General features: G+C 38.2%; 2 protein-coding genes across 12 annotated transcripts in view; one reads left to right on the plus strand and one right to left on the minus strand.

The window, feature by feature from the left end:
* The window catches only part of GIGYF2 (GRB10 interacting GYF protein 2), a 73,643-nt gene that overhangs the window by 21,231 nt on the left and 30,198 nt on the right, over positions 1-22,214 (minus strand). For all 3 annotated transcript variants that reach the window (XM_081864596.1, XM_081864597.1, XM_081864598.1), the window contains one exon: positions 2,331-2,510. In XM_081864596.1, the coding sequence (XP_081720722.1) occupies positions 2,331-2,510 (180 nt within the window). The remainder of the gene's footprint in view (positions 1-2,330; positions 2,511-22,214) is intronic.
* KCNJ13 (potassium inwardly rectifying channel subfamily J member 13) lies at positions 13-22,114 on the plus strand. 9 transcript variants are annotated; one of them, XM_081864619.1, is made up of 5 exons: positions 13-2,141; positions 9,178-9,266; positions 17,353-17,404; positions 17,977-18,457; positions 19,397-22,114. In XM_081864619.1, the coding sequence occupies exons 4-5, from the start codon at positions 17,980-17,982 to the stop codon at positions 20,014-20,016; spliced, it is 1,098 nt and encodes a 365-aa protein (XP_081720745.1). In that variant the 5' UTR covers positions 13-2,141; positions 9,178-9,266; positions 17,353-17,404; positions 17,977-17,979; the 3' UTR covers positions 20,017-22,114. The 9 variants fall into 9 exon arrangements, with proteins under 9 accessions (XP_081720745.1, XP_081720743.1, XP_081720751.1 ...); XM_081864617.1 differs by lacking the exon at positions 9,178-9,266; XM_081864625.1 differs by lacking the exon at positions 9,178-9,266 and having other exon boundaries at positions 17,980-18,457.

Here is a 22,214-nt window from a genome sequence, read left to right on the forward strand (position 1 = left end):
TAAGGGGGCGGGAAAGTAACTTTACAAAAGAGTCCCATAGGGCAAGAACTTGTTTGGAAGGAGAAAGGGATAGAGGAAAAGAGGATAGGGAAAAGAGAGGACAAAGTGACAGCACTTCAGAACGCCACTACAGCTTACGGTCCACCTTGAAACACGCATTTTATAAATATATCATCACTATTTCCCCTTTAAACCACTGTCTCTTTGAGTTATATTATTAATGTAAAGGACTGTACAACCCAACTCCATGCAAGTGGGCTTAAAAGAACAAAAACAATTTAACTATGAGTTAAGCCCAGGGCAGCCTCACAATCTTTCTGAATAGCAGCCTCACAATCTGTTCAGCCACAGGGGGGCAGCCTTTGCTAGTAAGACCATTCTATGCGGTTCTATGAATCCAGACAAGTACCACTTTATGGGGATTACTATATTTTTATGCTTCTCTTTGAGGTCACAGGCAGCATCTATTCTACTAACTCCATCAGTCCTAAAGCATCTTCAAAACTGCTTGCCTTCACCCTCTGTCTGCTAGCTGACAATCCTCCTTTCTGGAGTTTGGAGTGTAGTTTGTAATCTGTGGTAATTAATTCTATTTATTTAATCTGCCCTTGTTTTGTATGTCACTATGGTGAAGTGGCCTGCTAGCACTATAATTCTGGGAAAGGATTTGTAGCCAACAAGCTTGTTTCTAAGGGCTGTGCAACTGTGCCCAAGCCTGCATGAGAATGAGGCAGGCAGGCACCAGCAGGTGTTGATGCACCTTTCTACAACCTGGGAGAGGTGAAGAATTTCCAAGCAAGTTGGTGTGAGCGATACTGGGGCTTGAAACGTGGTGATCTTCAAATGTGGCTTGGCATAAGCCACTTATTTTGGCTAACTTGGTTATACTAGATACAGGATACTATTTGTCATCCTGATAGAAATGGCTATTGCAATCAAAAGTCTTGGATGTAGCTGATAGAGCATCAAGCCTGCAGAGCAAAAGGAAAGGAGTAGGGTTGCTCTATTACCTCTGCTGAGAGGCCAGCTGCCTTTGACTCTCCCTCCGCTGTCATCTAACCACAGCCATTCTATCAGGCTAACTGTACTGTTTCCATCCCAACAATAATTAAAAGAACTGTAACCTTTAAGAACTGGTGCCTGAGATTGCTTTCTTCTCTTCCTCTCTGTATTCCTTTTTCCTTGTGTGTCATGCCTTTCAGATGGCAAATCTGAGGGCAGGGACTGTTTTACCTACTTTGTAAGCCTCTCTGGGGGTCTTTTGGGTTGCACAGCAGATTAACAGCTGTTAATTAATTAATTAAAGCCTCCCTCTGTCTGTACACACAGAGAAAGAGTAATACTTTGACCAACCAGTAAGGAACTGAGGGTTGTAGCCCAATACTGTTTTGTGTGACTTCACTTTCCTCTCCTCACTTATCCCAACAGTCCTCCGTATGCTCTCCAAAATCAGGAGTTTGGGAAGTCTCTTGAGATAGGGAGGCCTCTCAAGCAGATTATTATTTTTTTTGGGGGGGGGAGAGAAATATAAAGTCCTGTTGTATGTGGAAGTCTGTTCATGCAATAATGGATTCCACCTGAGACTACTGCAACGCCCACCTCTTTGATCGAGAATATTCCATTACACAAATGACAATGAGTAAGTGTTATCCTAAAACAGCTATATCTAAATTAAAGACCAACTACAGAAAAACCCTCAGTATTCTACACAATGCGGCGTTTCTCTACACTTCCTTTAAAGTAGCAGAAATTACCCAATGATATTTCAGCCTCGGGACTTCTGTCAAAAGACAGATGGACTTATTGAGAACAAAATTTTTATTAGCTTGTTGTTCTTCATATGCTAAACAAGAAAATACTAAATGAACTGCAAGTACTTGTCCCTAAGTAAAATCTTCACATCTGATCATGTGGTGCTGGTTCAGCTGTTTCAATACTGTCAAAGTTAGACACACTGCTGCTTTATTGTGCATTTATCAGTTATGTCTGACGTCAGGAAGACACACAATGCTGTATTCTCCATGACAAACAGTTTTTCCACTTCTATACAAGTAGCTGGAAGCATATGACAGATCTTCAGCCTCATGATTCAGAGTGATCACTAAAGGAAGCTACGTTTGGTGGAAAAGAAATCAGAGCAGGTAAGAAGAGCTGCTTTTTTCTAGACGTTCTGGAAATAGTGGGTTAAACAAAACAAGCCATTTAAAAAACTAAAAACGATTTTGCCATCATAGCCTTTCAAATATTGTTTTAGGAAGTTTTCCTTCCAGACATTGTTGGCTTGCTGCCTCTGACCAGACTGTGCTGCACTTTTCCATATTTCCTCTCACCTGGACTATGAGGGCGCCATCTCTCACCATCCCTTCGCGAACCAGCCAGCCGCCAACCTCCATCATCATCTTCACCATTTTGCTCTTCCCTGAAGATGCGCCAGTTCTCGCTCTCAGAGCGTATAAATTCATGCTTCCTTCCTGCTGCTACGGTTCCAGCATCCTCAAAGTTTGGTCTCACTGCAAGCAAATAAATATGCAAGTATGTAACAGGCATTGTGAAGGGCACCTGGAATAGAAGTCAGACCTTATGCAATTTAAGTCATAAGATGCTCAGGTGAAAGAAAACAAGAACAAATATATATTGCTTTACTTTTCTTATAATGATAAATGCTTTTCTTTAAGCTCTTCTTACAGTTTTTGTGGGCTAAAAAACAAATGAAGGATTTCAGACTTCAAAAAGGAGATTTACAAAACAGCTGTAACCATTTAAGAAAGTCAAAAGTTCAATTTGCAACAAGCGATGGAAGAGCATCTGCAAAGTTTGCATAAACAGTTAGATGCCACCTGATGTTCAATGAGAGATTGCTTTACCATAGTTCAGAGGTATCAAGGCACTATTCCTGGTCACATCAAAGTTTACAATGGCACAAGAATTCTGTTGTTGTTTGTATGGGAGGTGTTCTTAAGCACTGCATAATCCAACTCAGTAAAAATGTTCTATTTATCATCTTTAAAATGTAATTCAACATGGTCTTCTATTTACCCTAGAATAGTTAAAACCTACAAGCAGAATCTCTAAAATTTACATTTGGGTCAACAGCAATAAAACAATAATGACCAGTGCCAGACAACTAGCATTAAAACCTTCATAGTCATTAATTTCAAATAACAGAGAATTAAAATAACTGTTTCATCCAAAAAAACAATTGTCATAATGATGCTTAAAAAAATGATTGTCATTTGTGAGCAAACTAGGATAATTTTACATTCTATTCCATCACGTCCTTCCTAAAAAGTACAACTGATATTCACCCAAAGGGTAGATTTTGACTGCCAGCATGGGGGTCATAGGGGTGGGCTTTGGCCCCTCTCCTGATGACAAAGGAAGGAGGAAAAACCCTTTGGGACGTAGATAGCTCCCAATCAGTTTGTGAACTCACCAAGCTTGAACAATCATCAGAGTCTTGTAAGGAAACCAACACAAAGGTGCCCATGTTCCCAAAGTAAACAAGGTGGCTAAAATGCCGTCAGGTAGAAGATATTGCGTCCCACAATGTGGAAAGCCTGTTGTAGGGTGCTGCGGCCAAAGGCAGTTTCAATGGAGACACAAATTCCCATCTTGTAATGCATCATGAATGCACTGGGAGACACCCATGTGGCTGTCTTACAAATGTTCACTAGGGGGACTCAACCCTGGTAGAGTGGGCAGTCAAATTTGTAGGGTGAGATACAATTCACCAAGTTGTAGGCTATAGAGGTCCTACCTAGATAAGGTGGAAGGGTTAACCTTTTTGCCCAGTGAGTTAGGGTGGAAGGAAATGAACAGGGTTTCTGATTGTCTGATCTCTTCAGTCCTGGTAATATATGCTTTAAGAGCTCATTGGACATCAAATGAGTGCCATGTCCTCTCTAATAGGTGAGAGGGGTTGGGGCAGAAGGTGGAAAGGATCAAGTTCCTGCTGAATATGGAAGTTGGAAAGTACCTTGGGGAGAAAGGAGGGGTTCTTTCTAAGAATCACTTTGCGCTTGTGGAAGATACAGCTATAGACAGGGTGACCAATTCAGAGACCCATCAAGCCAAAGTTATTGCTATTAGAAATACAGTGTTACCTCAGGTTAAGAACTTAATTCGTTCTGGAGGTCCGTTCTTAACCTGAAACCGTTCTTAACCTGAGGTACCACTTTAGCTAATGGGGCCTGCCGCTGCCGCGCAATTTCTGTTCTCATCCTGAAGTAACGTTCTTAACCCAAGGTACTATTTCTGGGTTAGTGGAGTCTGTAACCTGAAGCGTCTGTAGCCCGAGGTTCCACTGTAAGACCACTGTAAGACTTTGAGAAGTACTTCCTTCAGGGGCTCAAATGGAAGTTTCTGAAGGGTGGACAGCACTTTGTGAAGGTCCCAGGAAGGGAAGTGGTGGGCATCTGGGGAACACTGTAGGATTGTTCCTTGTGGGAAGCATTTCATTAGGGGGTGAGAGCTGGAAGAGGTGGTGTGTTTGAGGAAGAAACAGCTCCCGCCTGATGTTTCATCAGAGTGTTGTGTTTTAGACTTTTGCTGAGGCCATTTTGGAGGAATGCAAGAAGATCCAGTACTGTTGCTTTGCATTGCTTCAGGAAGATCTTCCATGTGGCTTTATATATTCTTAGAGTGGCTGGATAAGCAAGAAAGTAAGATGATGGAAAATACTGTGCTGGAAAACCAGAGATTCCAGCCTATCCGAATATGTGTTCCAATGTGAGGGTGAGGAGGTGGTGTTTCGGTGACTTCATGAGGTGGAACATTTCAACTTGGAGATCCCAGGATTTGGTGATCCCCTGCTTGTTGAGGTAGGATTTCAAGTTGGAGTTGCCCATGCGTAGGGGCACGTTTGATGTGTAGGTGTGGAGAAAAGTGCACCAGAGCCAGGTGGGCTGCCCCAGCCGGGTGTTCAGCTTCCTCTGGAGACTTTTGGGCATGGATTATCTGTCCCTCACAGTGAGACCCGAAATGTAGAGGCTGACATCTGTGGTGACCACTATGAGGTGAGGGTCATGAAAAGATGTGCCTTCTGCAAGTTTCTGCTAGATGCCCACTTCATCACTACCCACACTTTTGGTGGCATTTTGATGTGGTGATGTAGAATGTGTGTGATGGCCCACTGGTGGAGTACAAGAAACTACTGCAGAATTCTTGCATGCAATTAGAGAGGGTGCTTTGGAGCCAGACAGTCGATAGCCCTGCTTAACTCTGCATTCCAGTGGAGAAGCCATTAACATGGGATAAGATGTCTCTACCACTCTCTGGAAGCTATTTGGATCCAGTAAGTGGTGGTGGCAGATCATTCAAATTGGTCCTACAGCCCTGCAGAGGGGAAGGGTCACAGAGAAGTCCAGTTGCATCAGGAAGTGATCTGGCCATGGCATTACAGATAATATTAAGTATATGTCATAGAATAATTCCTCGCAGGGGGACTGGTTCGATAGCTGACATGTTGAGACAATGCTGTACACAATTATATATCACCTGTTACTTGACTGGATTGTTGGAGGATCAGGGATGGGAGGAACCGGTTTAGGGGTGCCAGACGTTCTATCATGTATCCATGTGATATAGTATTGAGAATCCAGTGGTCTGTAGTAATCTGACACCAAGAGTTGAAGAAGGCTTGTAGATGATCCCTGACTGGGGCAGAGTAGCATCATTGGTTCTGCTGGTGGTTGTTTCTGTAGGTGTTGGAGGGAGATATCTTGTGTTCTGCTGCCTGGGTGGGTATCACTGCTGTTCCAGGAGGACTTCTGTCTGTAGTTTCTTCCTTGCCCTGGGGAAAGGTAGTTCTGAAAGGACTGGTTGGAAGATTGGTTGTCACCAATATCTATGGGTCACCAGTACCTTCCGCTTATCTTTAGTTTGATCAGGATATCCTTGAGGGCATCCTCTCCAGACAGCATAAAATTGGCCCAGTCAGCAACGTTGGGCTGGAATGCCACGACCCACAAATATCAGGTGGCGTGAAGTTGAAAATTAATCAGGTGCTCAATGGCTTTATTAATGTCCCTGTCTGAGAAAAGAGCAGTCAGAAGGAACGATGATAGTAAAGTAGAGACAAATTTCTCGGGATTTTGTATTTCTGAAAAGGTACAGAAAGCCATAAAAAGGAGGGCAGGAAAGGGTGTGAGGCAGCCGATTAAAGGAAGGGGGGTTGTTTTCTAAGAAAATGGTGATAAAAGGTAAAAGAAGAAAAATAACAGCCTGGTAGAAGTAAAGAAAATGGGGGCACTAGTAAAAGTGACTGTCCCAAAGAGTTTTTTCCTCCTGTTTTCATTATCAGTGGAGGAGCCTAAGCCCAACCCAATGACCCCACAATGCCAGGAGGAAATCATAGAAGGGAGGGAGGGGACAGAATATCCATAATTAAGGTTGCAGTTCTAGCAGGCTCACTAGAGAGAAAGCCACACTGAATATACTTCTGAATCTAAGGCTATTAACTGTGAAACAACACTGTTTGTCAACAGGTAACAACATATTTCAAAGCTTAAGGGTACTGAGAAGAGAAAACACAGAACTGGATCAAATAACGTTTCAAATCCAACTAAGAACAGACCCAGGTATATTACGTTTTGAAGTTATTAAAAATGAAAAAGTAAATAGTCGCTCAGTCAACATTATTACACACATACGTCAAAGTCTAAAGTATTCTAACGAGGAACGTAGCTTATACCCCTAGCATGTTCATTTCACTTGGTTTAAGTTACTTGGCGTGGAGGTCGGTGTTTGGCCATGATTTCCCAGGATGAAAAGGAAAAAGAAAAAGATCTGTGGCTTTGCCTCAAACTAATTGACTGGACTTCCTGAGGAGAAGGAGCAGTGAAAGGGCACCTGCATTCCATGTCTGACCCCAAGCCAGCAATGGTGTTTATGGAAAAGTTCAGATACAACAAAGACATCCAGCCAACAGAGTCTACAGCTATGTAATTTGAAGTTTTAAAAGGGACTGACTTCAAAGTACTAAAGTGGTGTTCTGGAATACAATCTTCTGAGAACTTGTTTATTGAGAAATTTTTTACTAGAATAGCAAATAACAGTGTCAACAATCTTTCTATAAGACACTAAGACACACTCACTCACTCACACACACACACACACACATTTCTATTATAAAAATAAGTTTAATTTAGTGTCCGTTTTCAGGATCCTTCAAATAACTTTTAATTGTTGGCTACATAGTTTCTAAACCAAAGTCCCTCGAGTACAAGACAGCTTACAATACTGTGAAAGAGAGAAAGAAAATCACTGCACAACCTTGAATAATGACCACACACAAAGTGACTTAAGGAATCATTGGTCATCATTTTTAGGGTACAGGCAGACTAAAACGTAATCATATTTCATTTTAGTTTTGACCATCTCTGTCTCTAAACAACTTACCAGAATTTTCCCATGCACAAATGCTTTTTCCTCCAAGAATTATGCTGTTTTCCTTACTGAAAGCTGAATTTGCACAATTGTATCCATACACATCAGTCTTCCTACCAAAATATTGCACTTCAATAGTCATGCCAACTATCCAATTCCTTTCACACAAACAAGTGCAACATTTCATGGACAGTATGTCTCACATGCGTTTAAGTTTGCTCTATAGTTCTGCATATGCCACTAACCTTTACAGATATGGCAGAACAGCTTCTTACCTGCATTGTAATATTACCATTCGCCACTCCAATCTTCACCGAAAACTGCATTTCTGAGGCAGTTTAAAGGGGCGTATCAGGAACACACATACTTCTAATATACGGTGAATCCAGTTTTTATTTTAAGATGTTAGCACAGTAATAGTAATAATAATTTATTATCTGTACCCCGCCCATCTGGCTGGGTTTCCCAAGCCACTCTGGGCAGCTTCCAACAAAGATTAAAAATACATTAGAAGTATAAAAGTATTTGTATATCATTATCTGTTAATGTTTCTTATAGTAAAAAGAAAAGGCACCATGCTATACTGAGTGAAAAGTGTCCCCTTGTCCCCATACCCATGAAGGTCACAAATGAATGTTTCAATTTTAAGGTGCTGTGCCTCAACATGTATTACAAGGTTCTCTGCTAATGAAATGAAGAATTAATGTTTTGTATTTTGTGGAGAGTTTTTTTTAAAGAAAAAACATGAGGGAGATTTTAGTTTCTAAGTAGCATTATATTGGTCTACATTAATAATTTTCACAGCAGGTCTTCAGTACTTTTACTGCAAACAATCACAGCCTTTGTTTCTCAGATCCTCTTAGGTCTGACGTTCGATCAAAGTCCTCACATCAGCAGCTAAGGAAAAATGTGAAATGCTGAACTGCACTACAAAGCTACCCTCACAGATCATGCAAGTGATTCTGAAAGGTAGACATTATGGGCCTCTTTTCGGCTCATTTTTATTAGTCAGCTGTTACATTTAAATCTAATTTGACACAGCATAATGTAAACATCTCTTTTTGGTCATAACCATGTTACATGCAGCAATATCCTACATAATATTATTTGACGTAATTTAAATACAATCCTATGAGCAATGCTGACTTAGCAGTAGAGGCAAAATAAGAGACGCAGTAAAGTTACAGGTCTTGCATCTAAAATTAGGTTGCAACTATGTAAACTATGTAAAACTAATTAGCAACCTTGATCTCTAGGATACCGATATCCTGTGTACCACATGGTACAAAAAACCTAAAAAGAGAAAAGTGAAACAGAAAGCACACCTTCACCTCAAACTGCCTGGTTTTGGTTAAAATAAAATATCAAAGAAATTGTGAACTCTAAATAGCTACCACAAGAAAACTTGAATGGAAAACAGTCCTGAGGAATTTCATTCCTTTGAACCTCCAAGTAAAACCTTTAAGTAAGATTATGCAAACCTAAAAACTCCATCCTGATTAAGATAAAAAATGCACCCCTTTCTCCAAGTAAGTTCGTGTGGATTTCTCCACAGCTGCTAGGGTATGTGTTGGGGAAAGAAAGCTTGAACAAATCAGCATTCTTTTCCACATGACCACAGCTAATTGGCCCCCCTGCAGACTGAATGACCAATCACATCAGCTTCATATGAAAGCCAACCCCCCACATTATAAACTGTGGTATGAGACCCGAAAGCCCATTTTGAACAAACATCCTTCCAAACTAGTTGTCAAAAGATTTTTTTTTCTTCCTTGGGATCACTATATACAGATACAAGATAGTTTGGTTCGTTTTCAATATCCAGGACATCCGCCTTCCTCCCTTTCCCTGCCAGGTAGATAAATACTACAATTACACTGGTAAGTACATGATGCTAACATAGCATCAGTTTTTTACATTAATATTTCCTGCTTTGTGGTTTTAGACTTTCAAAAACAAAAATGGAGTTTTGGAGGATTTAGATAGACCTGTTTTGAAAAATATCAATTGAAATACCAACTTCAAATATTGGAAGACTTTCTCAAAGGAGATTGTTTTCCAAATGAATATTGCCCAGTGACAACTTCCAGAACCAATTTCCATAAGGAACAGTTCTGTATAGGAGATCCCTGGAAGTAACTTCAGCATCTTGCATGGCTCTTTAGCTTTTAATAAAAGGCATGAAGCAGACCTTAGCTGTGCAATTCTAAAAGAGTATTTCTTCAAAAAGGTAACCATCCTGCGACCAGTCAGATATTGAAGACTGAGTGTGTACTTATTCCTGGAGGTGTAGTTGTTGTTTTTAACAGTAATGTAGATGACTAGAGTTTTAAATTCAATTCCAGGTTCCAGAAATATCTCATCTTTCTATTTAAAAGTTCTGAAAAAATATGTTACTGCTTTAACTTATATAAAGCATGACTGATAGATGGTAAGTAATTTGCTAGCAATTTGTGTAGCAGTGTAAAGAAACTTCCACTCAAATTCAATTATTTAAAAAATCATTTGAGTGATTCTTTTGATTAGACACAGAGGTTTTCTGGTTGCTCACCACAGAATATCCATTTGAATAGAAATTAAATGTTATGTCATAAAGCAAATTTAAATTTTATTTACAGATAGGTAGCCGTGTTGGGTTGCCATAGTCAAAACAAAATAAAAAAATTCCTTCCAGTAGCACCTTAAAGACCAACTAAGTTAGTTCTTGGTATGAGCTTTCGTGTGTATCTGAAGAAGTGTGCATGCACACGAAAGCTCATACCAAGAACTAACTTAGTTGGTCTTTAAGGTGCTACTGGAAGGAATTTTTTTATTTTGTTTTAAATTTTATTGGTTTCTAACCATATAAACAAACGTTTCGAACAAGTTTCTTCATTTGTCTTACACAATGTCAGTGTTTAAGAAACACCTGATTGCTACCTATATTAAGATTACTCGTTTGCCCAAAGCTATTTTATCTCCTACACATGGAAGATCCTATTTAAGGGGACAAATGATTGTTGTGAAGAATTAGGATATTTCATGCATGGTAATGTTATCTGGGGAATAGTTTTAAACTTCCAGGGAAAATTATAGTCTATTCAATGAAAAAAAATCAGTACATAATAAAGTGTGAAAGGGATACCATTTTTATTTCACTGATACTATTCAAATGTATCACATTTGTGTTTTAAATCCAAAGGCACATGTATCAACCTATTCAGGTGTAACATACCTTCACTTATTTCTTCACTTTGTAGCTCGGTTACACTTAACCCTTCACTATTTTTGCCAATACTCATTTTGAGGCGCGAGACAAATTACAAGATCACACGCAAACTCCTGCACACTCCATGTATAGAAGTTAACAAGACTGCCGTTGGATACCTGCAATGGGGGGGGGGGGCATTACCTGAGAGCAGCAGCGTAGCTTAGAGGTCGCAAGGCACACACATAACTATACACCATGCTTTCAACATTTGCTACCTGCCTAATGACAGACCTGCTATATTGGCGCAAGTACACACACTCAACACTCCCTGCAAGCTTTAAGAAGAGTTTGAACAGGAACCTGTTCTTGGGGAGCACTATGGCAAAACTGCATGACATCAGAAATGATGGAGGGTGGGTGGCAGTGGGCATTACCCCTTTGGTTGCTTCCTTGAAACAACTGTTACTTGCTCTAGGGCAGCCTCCCCCAACCTGGCTTCCCAGTATGCTGTTGGTTGCAGCCATGCAGCTCACCATTTGACTAGAGCAACCTTCCCCAACCTGGTGCTCTCCAGATGTTTTGGACTGCTACGTCTGTCAGCCCTAGCTGGCACTGCTATGGCTGATGTAAGGGGTGGTCCAGAGCATCTAGAGGGCACAACGTTGGGGAAGTCTGCTCTAAGCAAATGGCAAACTGCACAGCTGCAATGAGCAGCACCTAACGCTGTTTCTTCAGACTAGTGCAGCATGTTATCTTTTACAAATTCTAAGTGATATAATCTATGGCTTTAAACTTTTGCAAGCGAATTCAATTTCAAAGCCTTTATATTAATACTCTGTTAGAACATCTATGGAGAGAATGACTATGATATTCAGCAGTAGTTTTAGAATACCTTATTCACATCAAATGGCAATATTTTCTAGAGGAATTAATGCACTATTCACTGTTACAAACAAGTACCAAAGTAAATTTTCTGAAGTGAGCTGGATGTCAAAACTACTACAGATTTTATAAGCAATCTGACTTAAATTGAAGGTGTCATTATTACAATGACTATCAATTAGGAGAATATCTATCTATCTATCTATCTATCTATCATGGGATGTTAAACTTATATAACAAATATATAATTTAAAATATATACTTAAATGCTAAAGAAAGCGTATCTACTTTGCAAAAATGTAGTGTGGAAAATTTAAATACCTTTGATTATTGCTGATTTATATTGTACCCACCCTTCACCCTTAGGTCCCAGGGTGGGTTACAGTAGTAAAACACAAATGTAATAACAATTGCCAAATATCACTTTTAGGCAATGTTTTGTTGGTATTAAGAGTCACGTGAAAAAATTTAATTGAATAGGAGAGTCCTTGAATCTTTGCATACATCTATGTCTTAACTGCTCTTGTAACAAAGCAGAGAAAGCCAAAGGGACTAAAATTCTGCAACAATGAAATACATTTTTGCTCAGTTATACAAATGAATAAATATTTTCAATTTACACATTTAAACTCCATATCCAAGTGCTTGGAAAACTTGCATTTTCTATAAATGGTTTGCAGTAAGGGGAGGGGGGAGTAGTAAACGGTAGGCAACAGAGTGTATAGGTCAAAGAAAAGTGACCAGAAGCCATGAAGTTGGTGAATGCAGTCAAGTGGAACACAGAAGCTCTATGTCCATAAATATCTGATGTCTTGTATAGATACTATCAACCTGTTTTCAAACCCATCTTCATGAACTCAAGCACTAAAGCAAGGGTAGCCAACTGGGTGCCTGACCACCAGAAGTTGTTTGACTACCGCTTTAATGAAGCCTAGCCAACATAGCAAATACTTAGGGGAGATAGGAGCTGTAGACCAACTGCATCTGGAGGGCATTACATTGGTTACCACTGGACAAGAGGAGTTATTTTCTAATTGTTAATTAGAAGTTGAGATTCTCAAAAATTTTCACCAAATGCAGAAGCCTATGAACTATGTATAGAACTTGAAAGGGTGTGTGTGTCTTATTTTTAGAGTAAGCAAAAAAAAAAAAAAAAGTAAGTATCCTTTAATAGGCACATATGGAAGTATAATGGTTTGCTAAGCTGAAAGTATAGTGCAGAAGTCTTTGTGAAAAAAGTTTTATTTTTAACTCACTGAGTTCTGGATACGTTTGCTGGAGAAAGCATCACAGCTCTACAGCTGCACACTTGAGAAGTCATAACTCCAGGTATAGCCAATGTATTAAAGTTAGGAATACTTATATAATTCTCGCCACTATAATTTCTCCCCAGATTCAGTGATTCTAAATATTTAAACAAGGTTATAGAGAGAAAGCAATGAATTAGTAATCCACTATTCTTCATTTGTTGATTGCTGAACTTTGTTCAAACCACTGCACACGTACAGCTTGTAGAATTTTCAATTTTTTAAAAAAACAACATTAACTTGTAGGGTCTATCAATTTGCACATAAACACTTCAAAATTAATATTAGAAATTCTCTTAAATGTCTAAAGCAGAGTATGGGGCAGAGCAAACCCACTAAACAATAACGTTAAGAAAAAGGGGAAATCCAGTCATACTTTATTCTAAGTCCTCTTTGTAGCATTTACACAACTATTGCCTTTAAGTAGTTGATTATGCCTATAAATTTCTGAGCACAACATGGTTGCATTCTTGGGAAGACAGAACTCCACATGTTTCAGAACTACAAGTATCCAAACTGGTTGAAATACTCCACTATAAAGATACTGAAGTCATAGTTGATTATTTCATTGCTATATCTATGAAGTAAGTGGCAGAGACAAAAATGGAAAATTCCATGCTAGAGATTATTAGGAAAGATATTGCATATAAAATGGTCAGAATGGTCCTTTATAAATCTACACTGCAGACACATTTGAAGAACTCTACAGTTTTGGTTACCCCATCTAAAAAAGGGTACTAGAACTAGAAAATATGCAGAACTGGGGAACAAAATGATACATAACGGAAGCACTTTTCCTGTAAAGACAAGTTAAAGCATTTTGAGATAGTAAAAACAGGACAGGGCTATTCAAAGCCATTTCCTTTAAAAACAACCAGTTCCCCAAAGCCTGTTGGAATAAAACAGTATTTGCCTGCTGGCATAAAAACAACTCCTTTCTCTAGGAAAGGAGTTCCAAAATTTCGGAGCAGCTACCAAGAAGGCCCTCTCCCATACAGTCCTTCAGATAACCTGAGCTAAGCTGTATAAGGGCTTTGTAGGTCATAAATAGGACTTTGAATTGTGCCTGGAAAAAGACTGGTGTAGCCAGTGGAGCTATTGTAACAAGTAAGGTTTATGCTCCCTGGCGTACAGCTCTTTAGGCCAGTCAGTTTCTGAGCACTTTTCGAAAGGCAGCCCCACATAGAGCACGTTACAGTAAACTATACAGGATGTAATGAAGGTGTGTTAAGTTTATATAAAACAATGTTCCAAAACAGACAGCTCTTGCAGCTTTTGCATATGACTACCTCCTGGAAACAATAAATAAAAAGGAATGTTTGAAGAGTAACAAGTCAACTGTTTTTCTTGTCTGTGGAGGTGTATTAGCAGGATATAGTCCTTTTTCCAACTTTCCCAGTAGATAATCCTTTGAACACTAGAAGTGCCTTGTCCCTGTCTTTACCTAGTGCACTGAAATCCAAGCCCAACAAGGCAAATAGCAATTTTTGTGTGCTTCAATTGTAGTTGATCAGGTACGTAGTGGAACTCTTAGCTCAAAAGTGCATTCCGCATACAAAATGAACATGGGTCAGGCAGAATATCACTATTTTAGTATTAATTATTATGCATTATTATTATTTAGATTTCTTAAACATTCTTCACTATAAAGTCCCAAGGTGGGTTACAGCAATGTAAAAATACAATATTAAAATCAGTTTTACAAAATTACAAGCAAAAGAACAGGGTGGGTCCTAAAAACACCTCAGTTGTCAAAGGCCAAGGTAAAGAGGTATGCTTTCAATGTATAATGAAACCTATATAATGAAGATGTTGGATGCCAAGTTAAGGTTACTTTCATTCAGCTGTTAACAAAGATTACTATTAACAAGATTTTAAAGTCCAGAATTCTTACACAGGGCCCAATTATGCTGTTCCTTCCTTTATTTTTTTAAAAAATGTGTTTTATTTACCATATTGCTAGTTATAAAAACAGAAACACTTAAATATGCAAAATATAAATAAATAACTACCAAATCTTAAAAAATAAATTCTCACAAAAGGCAATTTAGTGCCTATGGTAGGTTTAATACTTACAGCAAATACCAAGCATCACCTTCCAACAAACCATGTATAAAGTAGCATCTTTGTTTAAAAAGTTGAAACTGTCAGCATTACTATCACAGTAGGATAAAGAATCAATTCATAGGTCTGTATTTCAAAAAATTGTTATTTTTGATGCAGTCCCTACCTCCTCTAATGAGGTAGGGACATATGCAGGCAGCTTAGCAGGCTGTTACATGGAATACAAGGCATGTGTACACCTGCCACATCACAGTCACACTCAACCCTTCTACTAGATCAAAGGAGTTCACGCTATTCCTCTGGTGATCGCTCTGGGCACCACACATGCAGTGGACTGGCATGAACCCATAAAATAAACTTGCATGTTTAGCATGACATTAGGATTGTTTGCTTTCATTTCAAAATGGTATTTTTCTCATCATTTTCTTAAGAAAAGTTCTACTTCTGACAGAGTCAAAAGTCATGTTCAAAGAGTCTCTTTTAAAATTTCAAATGCCAATTTTATAATTATTTTCTACCAGGGAACAGTTCAAAATGAATACTTTGATGAACTCTAAGGTAAAGGTAAAGGGACCCCTAGCCACTTGCAAATTACAAGCCTCAGTTACCTGTGTTTTAATGGGCTATGTACTTTATATTGTGCTTATATTTCATTGTTAATCCTTGGCAGAAATAAAATATGACCACTTGACTTCACTAATGCAATTTTCCGATACACTATCAGAACAGCAATTTTACTTGAAGTGCTCATATGACTTAACAGAATGAAATGATGGTGTGGAATTTTTCCCAAATTGAAGGGGAAAATCTCTCTTTAATAAGAGAGCTCATTTTATGCTGAAATGAAACTGAGGCACTGGTATTCAACTTAGTTTTAATCAGAGCAGACCCACTGAAATTATGACTTAGAGCCACTGATTTCAATAGGTCTACTCTGAATAAAATTTAGCTGAATACTACTTACTGTCAATATGTTTTGCTAGTACAGCATGAGGGTGAAGAGACAGAGCTGTGGATCATGGAACCCACAGATCAAAAGTTGTCTCTCCGGTGAACAAAGCTTCAGGTCCCTACAAGCAGAATTGGAATAGAAATTTTGACCTATTTTATAGCCTACAAAGACAATTACAATAATGTATGTGGAAGACTTTTGAAAAGTCTAAATAAACCACTACATACAGGCTAAGTATTATTACTAGCATTTTTCATTGCCTCATCAGCTTTATCAATCAGTCATGGCCTTGTTCACTAGTGCTCCCAAATCCCAATTATAGACACATCTTGCTCAATCCATGAGACTTCAACTTACCTTTGCTGTAGGTTTAAGTTTAAAATGTTTCTGTTGAGAGGATAGCAGTTCTATACTGTAGATTGCATTATTTTTTCATTTATCACCATCATCAACAACAATAATAATTTTTACTTGTTAGTCACTTGCTACATAAAGTCTCTAATCAACTTGAGACATAGGCATGGCATAATATCAGGAACATAACAATAAAAACCATTATAATGACTCATGTGCCAGCTTAGCAAAACAGCAAAAACAGAGTGGTCAAGTACAACATATGCAGGAGATAAGCATCTGATTAGCTCTACACAATCAGTGAACTCTACTCCACATTTTGTCAAAACTGACTGATTGTAAATATCTTAGGTGCTGTAGTACTATAAAACAGTGCAACTACTTTTGATGACTGGCCCATGACTAATTTGTGTGTTTTTTATTTAACACATTTTTTATATAGCTTGATTGTAATTAATCTCAAAGCAGTTTAGTACACCTCACCCCAAGGAAGCCACCCTACACATTTGTAAAGAATATATTTCAATCAAATTTATTATCATAACTATGCCTGTAGTAAGCATGTATCAAATTACAATGCAATCATTTTCGCATTTTTCCTGAAGGGGAATACTAATGTCTAAGTATTTGGAAAATGTGATAGCCCCCCACCAGAAGTTGTTATTTTGAAATAAAATATCTGGATCCCATTCAGAGAGAAACAAACAACACACAATGATTGTGCAACAAGATGGACCAAATATGTTTCAATTTTACCATCAATATTAGATCAGATCTGGTGCTCTGTGACTATGTCATTCAGCAGTTACCCCAGTTTAACCCCTCTTTTCAAATATGCCAGCATCCTTTCTCTCACATTTTTCATTTCATCTAGTCTCTAGCAAATAGTGAGACACCATGATTGAATATTTTGCTTTCTTTTATGTTTGTTAATTTTAACGCTATGGGCTTTTTCTGCTATAAGAGAAAAACTCATAAAAAGCACAGGGATTGATCTTTTATTTTCCGAGATACTCAATATTTGTAACTCCACAGGAAACCAAGTTGCCACACTACAGTATTAGAAACATGATTAAGGACACATAACAAAAGCCTCACTCCAGTTTCCCCTTTGGCAAATTGGGTTTAGAGTTGATTTTTTTTTCCTCAGGACTTCTCTCGGCTTATATAATTGCATAATATTTTCCGTATTATTCTCTATCCCCTTTTTAATACAGCTTTACAACAGCAGTGGCCTGAGTATGTTCAGCAGAAGAGGCTATATCCCAGGTACCACAATTCTAGACAATAAAAATATCATGGTTGGTAGCAGTAAACATATTTAGGTAGAAAACCCCACAAGAGCTTATAATGAGGAAATTTTAATTTATTATATTTGATATGACAGCCTTCAGATGGCCACCAAAAGAATATATAGAACATTTATAATATTAATAATAGCTTTGATAGTGTGCTTTGCTTAAATATTAAACACATATTTGCTAAAGTTACAGAACACACCTCTGAATTTCAGAAAATTAATACTTGCAGTGCTCCTTCACTATCAAACTAACCACTAGACCCACAAATAAACCTGAGAAGTCAAAAAGTTTGGCTTACGTTTCTAAATTATCATCAAAGAAGGATTCAACATTAATTTTTGTAGGTAATCATTGTCGTACAATGGAAGCAGTGGCAAACCTGGCTCTCCAAAGTTACTTTTCTCAGAACTGCATGTTTAAAGACCCCCTCGGCTAGCTGCAGGTAGCGTCTGGTCCACTGCCAATGTGTCAGAATCTCTAAACATCATCTGAACTACAGATAAACAAGCATCCAACAGTTTTGTTTCTTTTCATTTTCAGAAGATGAGGACAGAAGCGATAGAAGGCAACAACACCAAACCTAGTGCTCCTCTCCTGGCCCAACGATACCCAAGAATGGTCACCAAAGATGGACACAGCACACTACAAATGGATGGTGCCCACGGGAAAGGCCTGGCATACCTAAAAGATGCTTGGGGGATCCTTATGGATATGCGCTGGAGATGGATGATGCTGGTATTTTCTGCTTCTTTTGTCCTCCACTGGCTTGTCTTTGCAGTTCTCTGGTACCTACTAGCAGAAATGAATGGGGATCTGGAGATCGATCATGATTCTCCACCTGAAAACCACACTATTTGTGTAAAGTATATCACAAGCTTTACAGCTGCTTTTTCTTTCTCACTGGAGACACAGCTCACTATTGGTTACGGCACAATGTTCCCAAGTGGAGACTGTCCAAGTGCAATTGCCCTGCTTGCTATACAAATGGTACTGGGTCTGATGCTGGAGGCCTTCATCACAGGTAATTCCATACTATTTCATAACCTAGTGCTTTTATGTTATAGTTTAAATAAGAGCTTTGTCATAAAGCTACAGTAAGAAAGCAAGGATAGGGCTATGTCACTCAGCATTCTGAAAAATACTGTTCTTTGACGAGGATGTATTTCCATTTTACAGTAGGAAAAGAATTATTAAATAGCAACTTGTACGAAACATCTAAATAGGTGATTCAGTTCTTCCCAAATGCATGCTTTAGTTCAAAAACCTTTTCTTACATTATTTTAAAAAGTGTGATTAGTTAGGAGAATTAACTGCCCATACACATTTGCATAGTTTAAAGCTAACAGATGAATCCTTAGCAGCTTTACCAAGACATGAACATCTACATAGTTCAATGAAGTATTACCATAAGTATGCTTAGGACTGCAGCGAAAACTTTTTACTGATAAGTTTTCAATGAATATCAGAGAATTTTCAAACCCTGCTATGTTTTATTGAAAATAATTTTAAATGAGTTAATAAATAAAACTGTTCTATATTACTAAAAGAAAATTTGCTATATAATAAATGAAGCTTATAACAAAATAAACCTACTAAGAGATTACTTAGCAGACTGTTAGCCTGAAATGCTAAATCATAAAGCAGAGACTGTGGGTCTTATTTTGTCAAAAGCATATGTGATTATTCAAGTTCACAAAGATGGTGGAAAATATTTTAATGAACACCTGATTTAAAAAACATTTACTATAAAAAGTATTTTTGTGGTTTAGGAAATTAATGTGATGGACCTGAATAATGTGGGAACCATCATTAAAAATGTGAAATACCTATGCTAATAATAAATGTTGTGAACCTAATACAGTGCAACTTGCTTTAATTGTTTCCTTTCAATATACTATAAAGGGAATCAGGAAACTATAATTACACGCACAATCTATATGTAAATTCTCTTTTTATTTAGGTGCATTTGTAGCAAAAATTGCCCGTCCAAAGAATCGAGCTCTCTCCATCCGGTTCACCTATTCTGCTGTAGTGACACACAAAGAAGGAAAGCCATATCTAATGTTCCAAGTGGCCAATACTCGCCCAAGCCCACTCACCAGTGTTCGGATTTCTGCAGTTCTTTATGAAGAACAAGAAAATGGTCAGTTGCATCAAACCAGTGTGGATTTCCATCTAGACAGCATCACTTCAGAAGAGTGCCCTTTCTTTATCTTTCCTTTAACCTATTATCATCCCATAACTCCATCTAGCCCTCTAGCCATTCTTCTGCAAAGGGAGGCTCATCAACATTTTGAGCTAGTAGTCTTCCTTTCTGCCACACAAGAGGGCACTGGAGAAACATGCCAGAGGAGGACATCCTATCTTCCATCAGAGATCATATTACACCACCATTTTGCCTCCATGTTGGTTCGAGGTGCTAAAGGGGAGTATCAGATCAAGATGGAGAATTTTGACAAGACAATCCCAGAACTTCCAGCTGCAGACTCTAAAAGTTCAAAGAGGACTGACATGGAGATCCGCATCAATGGGCAGCACATTGACAGCTTCCAGATCTGTGAGACTCATCTGACTGAATAGACTTTGAATGTGATGCCAGCTTGTTTTCGTTTTCAACAATTGGATTAGACTACCACACCAATGTTTTCACTTTCCTCTCTATTTTATTGTGCTCTTTTTGTTCTCTCAATATCTTTGACTTCAGAACAGTTCACAGAATAAAGAGCATAGCATCCATGTAACTGGATGAGCCACTGGAGTAACTGCACAAAAACAGAGTCAGGGACAAGAAACACTGCACAAATTATGGGAAAACAGAACTGCTACCTGCTGAATTCACTAGACTATGATTAAAACTGCACTGACCCTGAAACAAGAGACTTCCAGACTCAAGACAGCTTGTCAAAATTCTAATTAAATGACATTAAGGTAAACACTGTGGCATTGTAGTAGAACTAAGAAAAAATTCACCTGAAAAGGCCAAGATCCCTCAGATCTGTTGAATCAGTCCTCTCGTGCTATACAGTTACAACAGAATATGCTGATGTCTAAACATGCTATGAAGAATGTTGCTAGTATTTTCTGTGGCAATGAAGTTGCAATCCTGCTGTGCTTGTTTATTAAGGAAAATCACAAGCATTTGCTGAAGCTTTGTTCCAGCAGCTAAGAACAAGTTCAACACCCGTAGGCACTTTCGTGATGAAAGTGAATGGCAAGAATTTTTACATGTATTAGACTTAAACATTCTATATTGGAACTATTTTCATACGGATAAACATGCAATAAATTTAGCAGACAACAGGAATTCATCGATCTCTTTTTGCAATTCTCCTCTCAAGGATAATCAACACCTCACGTCTGCCTTGTTGCAAGTCAAAATCTAATTACTCCTGACATCGGAAAGATCCACTGCTTCCCACATTTATTGCAGTTTCTTTCCAAAATAACCATTCAGTTAATAAAAACAGAGATAAAATGCATGACTGTGTAAAATAATTGTACAAACATGAATATAATTATGAGACATTGAACATAAGGCTCTATGCCACGTTGAATCATGATTATTACCAGAACCAATTACAAGAACTAATGGTTGTTGTTGTTTTTTTAAAAAATTAAAATGAACCAAGTTTTTAAATGGTCCAGAGGGCCACGTTTATGGCTTCTTCACATTTGTTTAGCTAAGGGCACTAACTACTCTGCACTCAAAACCAAGGAAGAGCATCATCAAAATCACTAAATACTTGTATGTTCAAGGATAATTAAAAGGCTCTTCTCAGAAAACATTGCATAGGTATCAATACTTTACTTTAATACTGACTTGTGGTTATGAAGAGCCTGGCATTTTTTAGCTCTTGAATGTGGATAAACATATTTATATGTATATACTAGTGTGGATGTTAAGATTTGTTACCAAATCATAGAGTATTTTCTAAGAAACTCTCTCTTACTTCTCCCAAATCTAAAAAATGGTTTTGTGCCTGATTATAAAGATTTGGATGTTGTGGTCAACTGAGACATGGTGGGGCTATGAAACAATCAGCTGGTCCCAATGGTGCTAGCTGCCAATTCACAGCTGCTAAAAGGCAACTCAAAGAACCAGCATTTTACTAACATTACTAATGTTGATGTTCTATGTAAGCAATACTAGAGTAGTCAGCATATACGCAGATGGGAATAAGTGTATTTTTGTAACTGAAAGTAAGAAAGCAGGGGGTCATGCAATCTCTGTGTTAGAAATAGTTCGTTTTTGGAACATAATCACATCACAGCACTAGACCCTTGTGATCTCTTACACTGTAAGACATACAGGGTTGTTGAACTATTTCTTCCCTTGTCTGTGCCGAGGCTTTAATCTTTTTATTCACAGTGTACTGTAATAATGGATTAGCCCAATGCAGAGACCGGAGAGTAATAGCAATCACTACCTTGGATTAATATACATTAAATTGTATTTGTACTCACTTTATTCTTTGTCCAGCATAGTCACTTAAAAAAATTCTCTTGCTTTGACAGCATTATTAACCACACAAAGTGAAGCTTATTTCCCCCCCTCCCCAATTCTCTAATATTTAAATTTTTTTGGGAGGCCCCACAGCTTAACGTATTCCATGTGCACAATAAAACTAATGCAAAACTTCACTCAAAAACTGAACAATCCAGTCGGGATGTAATGTACTTGCAATGTACTTTTCTACATAAAAAAAGGGTATGTGCTGTGCCTTTATGGGTTTTTCCTGCCACGTTAGTTCAATTTAGAGGGGCAAATTATCCTTGTA

This window comes from Podarcis erhardii (genome assembly GCF_964252035.2).
Source record: "Podarcis erhardii genome assembly, chromosome: 5".
Taxonomy (NCBI): Eukaryota; Metazoa; Chordata; class Lepidosauria; order Squamata; family Lacertidae; genus Podarcis; species Podarcis erhardii.

What these genes read in the sequence shown, in the direction of transcription:
- KCNJ13 (XM_081864619.1), top strand. Translation starts at nt 17,980, where the DNA reads ATGAGGACAGAAGCGATAGAAGGCAACAACACCAAACCTAGTGCTCCT. An exon ending in GCTGGAGGCCTTCATCACAG is followed by an intron (nt 18,458 to 19,396) that starts GTAATTCCATAC and finishes CTTTTTATTTAG; the next exon opens with GTGCATTTGTAGCAAAAATT.